This window comes from Hypanus sabinus, chromosome 17 (assembly GCF_030144855.1).
Source record: "Hypanus sabinus isolate sHypSab1 chromosome 17, sHypSab1.hap1, whole genome shotgun sequence".
Taxonomy (NCBI): Eukaryota; Metazoa; Chordata; class Chondrichthyes; order Myliobatiformes; family Dasyatidae; genus Hypanus; species Hypanus sabinus.
In genome coordinates this window covers 11,416,989-11,426,966 of record NC_082722.1, presented here as the reverse complement: position 1 = coordinate 11,426,966, position 9,978 = coordinate 11,416,989, and the positions used below count along the sequence as shown (strand labels likewise).

The following is a 9,978-nucleotide window of genomic DNA, read 5'->3' as shown; positions in this document are numbered from 1 at the left end:
GTTCTTACCCCATCAAGAACCAGGGTTGATTCTTTCCCCATGATGAAGCAGGGTTGGTTCCTTCCCCATCATGAACCAGGGTTGGTTCTTTCCCATCATGAACCAGGATTGTTTCTTTCTATATCATTATCCAGTGTTGGCTTTAGCCCCATCATGAACTAGGGTTGGTTCTGTCCCCATCATGAACCAGGGTTGGTTTTATCCCCATCATGAACCAGGGTTTGTTGTATCCCCATCATGAACAAGTGTTGGTTCCTTCCTCATCACGAATCCGGGTTGGTTCTTTCCCCATCATGAACCAGGGTTGGTTTTATCCCCATCATGAACCAGGGTTTGTTGTATCCCCATCATGCACAAGTGTTGGTTCCTTCCTCATCACGAATCAGGGTTGGTTCTTTCCCCATCATGAACCAGGGTTGGTTCTTCCCCGTCATGAAGCAGGATTTGTACTTGCCCATCATAAACATGGGTTGGTTTAATTCCAATCATGAACCAGGGTTGATTCTTTCCCCATGACGAAGCAGGGTTGGTTCTTTCCCCAAAATGAGCAGGGTTGGTTTTATCCCCATTGTGAACCAGGCTTTGTTCTTCCAATATCATGAATCAGGGTTGGTTCTATCCCCATCGTGAACCAGGCTTTGTTCTTCCAATATCGTGAATCAGGGTTGGTTTTTACCCGATATGAACCAGGGCTGGTTGTATTCCCATCCTGAACCAGGTTTGTTTCTCTCTCCATCATGAACCAGGACTGTTTCCTTCCTCATCAAGAACCAGGGTTGTTTCTTTCCCCATCATGAACCAGGATTTCTTTTATCCCTGTCATGAACCAGGGTTGGTTCCTTCCCCATCATGAACCAGGGTTGGTTCTTTTCCATCTTGAGCCAGGGTTGATTCTTTCCCCATGATGAAGCAGGCTTTGTTCTTTCCCCATCATGAACCAGGGTTGGTTTAATTCCAATCATCAACCAGGATTGGTTCTTTCCCCATCATGAACCAGGGTTTCTTTTATCCCTATCAAGAACCAGTGTTGGTTTTTCCCCATCATGAACCAGGATTGGTTCTTTCTTTCTTTTTCAATCTTTTTATTATCATTAATGATATGAACAAAATACAATTGATATATTAATAAAGGGATTACAAACATACAAATTACCATTGCACATGAAAGAATACATAAGCAATGATTACAATATAAATGAGTTTTCCCAAAACATGAACCATACAGTATATGTATGAACAAGGTAAATCTAGGTATTTCATAATATATAATATAAAAAAACACAGAAAAAAGAAAAAAGAAATATTATGCAAAAATAACTAAACTACTAATCTAATCGCTAATAAAGAAGAAAAAAAAGAAAAAAGAAAGAAAGAAAAACTAGAAAAGGAAAAAAAAGGGCTGTCTATAAGGGCTGTATCTCACAAGAATACATAATCATCAGTGTCATCAACTCTGATCCTCTCAACATAAATAAGATTAAAGCTGGAAAATCAAATAAGCCTGGAACAGGGTCATATTACATCATATGAAAATATTGAATAAATGGTTTCCATATCTTTTCAAATTTAATAGAAGTATCAAATACACCATTTATAATTTTTTCTAAATTTAAACATAACATAGTTTGAGAAAACCAATGAAATACAGTGGGAGGATTAATTTCCTTCCAATTCAGCAAAATAGATCTTCTAGCCATCAGAGTGAGAAATGCAATCATTCGACAGGCGGAAGAAGATAAATGCAGTAAGTCCATCATTGGTAAACCAAAAATTGCGGTAATAGGATGGGTTGTAAATCTATGTTCAATACCACAGAGATAATATCAAAAATATCCTTCCAATATTTTTTTCAAAAGCGGACATGACCAAAACATATGAGTTAAAGACGCAGTTTCAAATTGACATCTATTACAAATAGGATTTATATAAGAATAAAAATGAGCTAATTTATCCTTGGACATTTATCCTATGTACAACCTTAAATTGTATTAATGAATGTTTGGCACATATAGAAGATGTATTAATTAATTGAAGAATTCTATCGCAATTCTCAATAGGAATAATAAGATTAAGCTCTCTTTCCCAATCATTTTTTGTCTTATAAAGGGGCTCTGAACGTATATTCATAATTATATTATAAAGTTTTGATATAAGCCCTTTTTGAAAAGGGTTTAATTCAAACAAACTCTCCAAAATATCTGAAGACACAAAATTTGGAAACGTAGGAAGTACAGTACTTAAAAAATGCCTAATCTGTAAATATCTAAAAAAATGAAATCTAGGCAAATTATATTTATTAGATAATTGCTCAAAAGACATAAAACAATTGTCCAAAAATAAATCAGAAAATCTTAGTAATCCCTTAGTTTTCCAAGCTGAATAAGCTTAATCTATAATTGAAGGGTGGAAAAAGCAATTAGACACAATAGGAATATTTAAAACGAATTGAGTCAACCCAAAAAATTTCCGAAATTGAAACCATATACGTAAAGTATGTTTAACTATCGAGTTGGCAATTAGTTTCAGCAACTTAGAAAGAGCAAAAGGGAGAGAAGTCCCTAAAATAGAACCCAGAGCATAACCTGGTACCGATTTAATTTCCAAACGCACCCAATGAGGGCCAGAAGATCCATCCCAATCTTTCAACCAACATAACAAATATCTAATATTAACTGCCCAATAATAAAATCTGAAATTAGGTAATGCTAACCCACCTTCCTTCTTTGTCTTCTGTAAATATACTTTACCTAACCTGGGATTTTTATTCTGCCATATATATGAGGAAATTTTTGAATCAACATTAGTAAAAAAAAGAATTCGGAATAAAAATTGGTACCGCTTGAAAAAATATAAAAACTTAGGTAAAATAACCATCTGAATAGCATTAATCCTACCTATCAGAGATAAAGATAATGGTGACCACTGTAAACAAACCTTTAATCTGATCAATTAAGGGTAAAAAAATTAAACCAAAATAATTCTTTATGATTTTTTGTGATTTTAATCCCTAAGTAAATAAAAGAGTCATTAACTAATTTAAAAGGGAAATTTCCATAAATTGGGACCTGTCTATTCAAAGGAAACAATTCACTCTTATTAAGATTTAACTTATACCCAGAAAACTCACTAAATTGAGCCAACAATGATAGAACTGCTGGAATAGATTTCTCAGGGTTAGAAATGTATAATTATAAATCATCTGCATACAAAGATAACTTATGAATATCTGTCCCACGATTAATACCCGAAATATCTTGTGATTCTCTGATGGCAATTGCCAAGGGTTCTAAAGCAATGTTAAATAGTAATGGGCTAAGAGGACAGCCTTGTCTAGTGCCCCGAAATAAACGAAAAAAGGGAGATCTTTGATTATTAGTAAACACTGAGGCTGCTGGAGTGTGATAAATCAGTTTAATCCAGGAAATGAATGTCGGACTAAAATTAAACTTCTCCAACACATTAAATAAGTAAGGCCATTCTACTCTATCAAATGCTTTCCCTGCATCTAATGAAATAACACATTCTGAAGCGCTATGTGAAGGAGTGTAAACAATATTCAGTAATCTCGTAACATTGAAAAAAGAATAGCGATTTTTAATAAAACCGGTTTGATCTTCTGAAATAACTTGGGGTAAAACCTTCTCCAACCTGGATGCCAGTAACTTGGAAAAGATCTTGGAGTCTACATTCAATAAAGATATTGGTCTATAGGATGCACAGTCAGTAGGGTCTTTATCTTTCTTCAGTATTAAAGAAATAGAAGCTCTATAAAAAGATTGTGGCAAATTCCCCAATCTAATCGCTTCTTCAAAAACCCTGCATAACCAAGGAGAAAGAATAGTGGAAAAACATTTAAAAAATTCTACTGTATACCCATCTGGACCTGGTGCTTTCCCAGAATTCATTGAGGAAATAACCCCTTTGATTTCTGCGTCTGTAATAGGAGTATCTAATATTGAAAGATCATCGGATGATAATTTTGGAAAATTCAATTTCCCAAGAAAATCACACATGGTATTACGATCCTGAGGGAATTCAGATCAATACAGGAAACCAGGATTGGTTCTTTCCCCATCAAGAACCAGGTTTGGTTTTTCCCCATCATGAACCAGGGTTTCTTTTATCCCCGTCATGAACCAGGGTTGGTTTTATCCCCGTCATGAACCAGGGTTGGTTTTATCCCCATCATGAACCAGGATTGGTTGTATCCCCATCATGAACCAGGACTGTTTCTTTCTGCATCATGAACCAGGGTTGGTTCTTTCCACATCATAAACCAGGGTTGGTTTAATGCCAATCATGAACCAGGATTGGTTCCATCCCCATCATGAACCAGGATTGGTTCTTTCCCCATCATGAACCAGGGTTTGTTTTATCCCCACCACGAACCAGGGTTGATTGTATCCCCATCACGAACCAGGGTTGATTGTATCCCCATCATGAACCAGGGTTGGTTCTTTCCCCATCATGAAACAGGGTTGTTTCTTTCCCCATCACGAACCAGGGTTGGTTGTACCCTTATCATGAACTGGGGTTGGTTCTTTCCCCATCGTAAGCCAGGATTGGTTCTTTCCCCATTATGGACCCGTATTGGTTCTTTCCCCATAATGAACCAGGGTTGTTTCTCTCTCCATCATGAACCAGGACTGTTTCTTTCTGCATCATGAACCAGGGTTGGTTCTTTCCCCATCACGAACCAGGGTTGGTTCTTTCCCCATTATGAACCCGTATTGGTTCTTTCCCCATCATGAACCAGGGTTGGTTTTTTCCCCATCATAAACCAGAGTTGGTTCTTTCCCCATCATGAAGCAGGCTTGGTTCCTTCCACATCATAAACCAGAGTTGGTGCTTCCCCTTCATCAACCAGGATTGGTTCTTTCCCCATCATGAACTAGGATTGGTTCTTTCCACATCATGAACCTGGGTTGGTTCTATCCCCATCATGAACTAGGATTGGTTCTTTCCCCATCATGAACCAGGATTGGTTTTATACCCATCATGAACCAGTTTGGTTGAGTCAGGGCACAACTGTCTTTAGCATCCCAACTCTTTACCTCTGCCCTGCAATCTCATTTACATTGTAAGCGTATACTTGTGAACTCATGTTACATTGTATATATGTGGAGTCATAGAATACTACAGCACAGAAGTAGGCCTTCCAGCCCTTCTAGTCTGTACTGAATTGTTACTCTAATAGTTCCATCGACCCACACCTGGACCATAGCCTTTATACCCCTCCTGTCTGTGTACTTATCCAAACTTCTCTTAATTGTTGAAATCAAACCCACATCCACCACTTCTGCTGACAACTCATTCCACACTTTCACATCTCTCTGAGTAAAGAAGTTCCCCTTTAGGTTCCCTTTAGATACTTAATCTTTCACTTTTAGACTTTGACCTCTAGTCTACATCCTCTAGTTGTAGTCTCATCCAACCTCAGTGGAACAAGCCTGCTTGCATTTACCCTGTCCATACCCCTCATCATTTTTTATACCAATCTGCCCTCATTTGTCTATGCTCCAGAGAGTAAATTCCTGACCTATTCAACCTTTCCCTAGGACTCAGGTCTTCAAGGTCCAGCAACATCCTTGTAAATTTTTTCTGTTTCCTTTCAGACTTGTTGATATAGGTAGGTGTCCAGAACTGCTTGTAGTATGCCACATAAGTATTGGCCATTGAGATACAATAAGTATTGAGCTCTGCCCTTCCAAGTCGTTTTCTTCTTAAAGCTGTCTCTTAAAGGCTCCTTTTTACCATCTTTCCAACTACCTCCATATTTAGCTCAGAATTAAGTTTTGGCTGGTGATGGATCTTTGGACACTTTGATATGGTGAAGGCTCCACACAATGCAAGCTATCATAACATCCAACATCATCACTTGTTTCAAACGCCAGCTTGGAAGGACTGATCACTGGGCTAAGTTTCCAGGGAACTGCAACTAAATTTGAATTTAGAGAGGAAGGAACCTGGAAAACATTTAATGCATTTAATAACATTTAATACAGGGTGAAAAATATCATTTCTGTCCATGACATTGCAGAATTCAGAAACGTCATGCTTTATTACTAACATATCCTGTGGAATTTGTTATTTTGCAGTACAGTATAAGACATAAAATATACTATAAATTACAATAAAAATATTTATACACTATAATATTTAAAAAATCATAATTAGTACAAAACTAGTGAGGTAGTGTTCATGGACTGTTCAGAAAACGGATTGCTTCTGTACTTCCACCCTGATGTTAGTAATGAGAAGAGGGTATGTCCTGATTGGTGAGCATCCTTAATGATGAATGCCATCTTTATGAGTCATCTTCTTTTGAAGATGTCCTTGATAGTGGGGAGGCTTGTACCCGTGATGGAGCTGGCTGAGTTTATAACCCTATGCATCTTTTTTTCCATTCCTGTGCAGTAGCCTCTCCATATGAGATGGAGATGTAACTAGTTAGAATGATCTGTAGACATTTGCTGGAGCCTTTGTCGGCATACCAAATCTCATCAAACTCAATGAATTAGATGTTTGTCATATTAATAATACACAAAAACTAGACAAGGAAAAATTAAAACAAAAATAGAGGTGTATAAGATGATGAGAGGCATTGATTGTGTGGATAGTCAGAGGCTTTTTCCCAGGGCTGAAATGGCTAGCATGAGAGGGCACAGTTTTAAGGTAGGTACAGAGGAAATGTCAGGGTAAGTTTTTTACGCACAGAGTGGTGAACATGTGGAATGAGCTGTTGGCGATGGTGGTGGAGGCGGATACAATAGAGTATTTTAAGAGACTCCTGGATAGGTATATGGAACTTAGAAAAATAGAGGGCTATGGGTAACCCTAGGTAATTTCTAAGGTAAGGACATGCTCGGCACAGCATTGTGGCCAAAGTGCTTTTATTGTGCTGTAGGTTTTCTATGTTTCTATGTTTCCAAAAATAGAGAAAGCAGGAAATACTCAGTGGGGCAGGTATATTGTTAATATGTGAAAGGAAAGTGGAGTAAAGTTTCAAAGTACATTTATTATCGAAGTATGTATATGGTATAGAACTCTGAGATTTGTCTTCCCACAGAAAGCCTGTTCAAAGGAAAACATCAAAACCCAAATGCACAAAAAAAATCGCACTAACAGCAAAAAACAAGTGAAAAATACAGAATATAAAGCATCAAACCACAAAATAATTGAAAAAGTCCAGGAATGTTCAGTTCCGCTTGGTTCAGTTCAAACTAATGCTTTGTTGCTCACTAACTGCCAGTCTGCCCTCATCAAAACTGTGCAAAGTAACAACAAAAAAGGAGTGATCAGAAACACATCATAACGTGAGGTAGAGTAGAAATCCACCTGATCACGGGGGAGGAAATGCAAATACCACACAGACACTAACAGAAGACAGGATTGAACCTGGGGGCAATGACTCCACTAACTGCATCACTGTGCAATTATATATATAATTTCATCTCAACTCAGAACTAACTTCTAATCTCCGTGCTTCCAGTTGTCAATCATCTCCTCAAGTACGTTCCTCCACCGTAACCACCGGTCCAATAGAAGCAGTCTTGGTCTTTCAGACTGTAATTATGACAAGTAAATATTGCTGAAGAACTTGAGTCGATAATGCAGATCAGGTTTATCATCTATGGAAAAACTGCCATATTTTCAATATGTATATATTGGTGTTTGAAGTGGTTTAACATGGAATATAAAACATTACAGCACAGTAGAGACCCTTTTAACCTACTCTGAGATCATTCTAATCTTTCCCTTTTATCTAGTCCCTATTTTTATTTCATCCACATGCCTATCTAAGAATTTCTTAAATGCCCCTAATGTATCTGCCTCTGCCAACTTCCTGCTGACGCTTTTATTATTTTTCAGAATCTGGTCTTTACTGGCAAGCTCACCATTTCTCGTCTATTTCAAGTTGCCCTTGAGAGGTTAGTGAGCTGTCTCCTGGAACCACTGTATTCCTTCCGGTGAAAGTGCTCCCACCCTGCTGATGAGGAGGCAATTCCAGGATGTAGACCTGAATGATGAAAGAGCAGGCAACTTATTAACCCACAATAGATGCCCCACAACTTGGAGGGATCCAAAAAGGTGGTAGTGTTCTGAGGTACCTACTGCCACTGTCCTTCTTAGTGGTAAAGAACAGGGTTAGAGAAATGGATAAACAGGTAACAAGTAGATGGTGCACACTGCAGCCATCAAGCACCAGCAGAGGAAGGAATAAAGTTTGGGGTATAGTGCCAATCAAGAAGGTAGCTTTGACCTGTAGGTTTTAAGCTCTTGAAATTTTCTGGACATGCACTCATTCAGGCAAGTGGAGGCTATGCCATGGCAGTCCAGATGGTCACAGCCATGATTTTTAATGTCAGTTTACAATGTGGAGAGTTTTTCAATGCAAATGCAGCTCTCTGCACAAGAACTGGCGGACAGACACACCTACCAAAGCTGTCAAGGACACAGAGAATGCTACAGGGCAAGGTTAAGCAGGTTTATCTCGCTGTCTGCAGGTTTGACCTGGAGAGCTCAGTCAGATCTGTGACATACCAAGCTATCCATGGTTATGGGCACTGGAGATACAAGAGTGCATTCTATGCCTTGGCACTGTCAGTACAAACAGATTAAAGATTAGTTTTTTTTCTCACATGTACAATGAAACATAGAAGAAATACATCATTTGCATCAATGGCCAACACAGTCCAAGGGGGCAGCCTGCAAGTGCTGCCGCAGTTCTTGCACCAACATAGCATGCTCACAGCTTACTAACCCATCCATCTTTGGAACATGGGAGCAAACCAGAGCACCCAAAAGCCATAACACTTGAAGATATCAGAGCAGAATTAGTTCATTGGGACCACACTGAGCCTGCTTCACCTTGGCTGATTTATTGTCCCTCTCAACCCCAAGAACCTATCAACCTCTGACTTAAATATATCCAATGACTAGGCCTCCACATAAATTTCACAATGCCAGTGGAGGTAACACATGTGGTCACAGGGTGAATGTACAAACTCTGTACAGAGAGTGGCAGGAACTTAGCTCCAGTTATTGGCTTTGTAAAGTGCTATACCGGTCGTTATTCCTCTGTGCCATCCAGGGAAAGAGCAGTGAAACTAGTTAAAGTAAGTGGGGGGAGGAACAAGGCATAGTGATCAGGTGGTTTCCTTGTCCGCATTTGACCATGAATGTTCAGAGGGGGTGAAGTCAGTGCTGAGGAATCCAAAGGCTGCATCCACCTTTGCAGTGAGAGTAGGAGGAGTGTCAGAGGAAGACAGCTGAGTGGGCCTTGTGGGGTGAGGGGGGCTAGATAGTGTGGGGGTAGGATTCTGAACAGTTGGGCTGACGGTGGTAATGTGGGGGGGGGGGGAGGTGAGGGAGTGGAACGCTGCGGGAGGGCTGTATAATGTTGGGGAGGATCTACACAGGGGTCCCGGGTTCTGTATCCTGCCCTGCTTCTCCGGACGTTACCAGTCTGTCTAGAGAGCGTTGTTCCAGTTTACTGGTTTGTCCCAAGCCGATCACCCTCCGCCCCTCTTTCCTCCTCTTGCTGCCGGACTCTCCCTCCCCGCCGCTGCGGAGGAAACTGACTCAGCGCTCTGTGTCCTGTTTCTTCTCTCCTCCCACTCTCCTCCCCCTCCCTGCTCTCCGCCTCTTATGTGACCACTTACTGCCATCCACAGCCCGTCGGAGACCGCACAGGGGATGTCTACGGAGGCTGGGAACCATCACAAACAAGGTAAGGGAGCCGGCTGCCACAACACTGGCGCTGCCCCACGGTAACACCCGTCCCGGGAAGCTCCGTCCCATGAGCCAGTTGGCCCGTCCTGCCCTGAGGACAGTCCATCAATCGCTCCGAACTTGGGAGTAGGTCTCCTCCCATACACCAGACTGCGGCTGTTCATCACACTGTTCTAGGGAGGGTGAGTAGGGAACAGCCACACTTGAGATTATTATAGACAACAGGTTAAAAAATATTAGGTC

General features: G+C 40.1%; 1 protein-coding gene across 1 annotated transcript in view; it reads left to right on the top strand.

Annotated features, from left to right (window-relative positions):
• The first annotated feature begins 6,198 nt into the window (after positions 1 to 6,198).
• Positions 6,199 to 9,978, top strand: part of exoc3l1 (exocyst complex component 3-like 1) — a 109,853-nt gene continuing 106,073 nt past the window's right edge. The window contains exon 1 of the mRNA XM_059992541.1: positions 6,199 to 9,733. Coding sequence (XP_059848524.1) covers positions 9,700 to 9,733 — 34 coding nt within the window. The 5' untranslated portion in view covers positions 6,199 to 9,699. The remainder of the gene's footprint in view (positions 9,734 to 9,978) is intronic.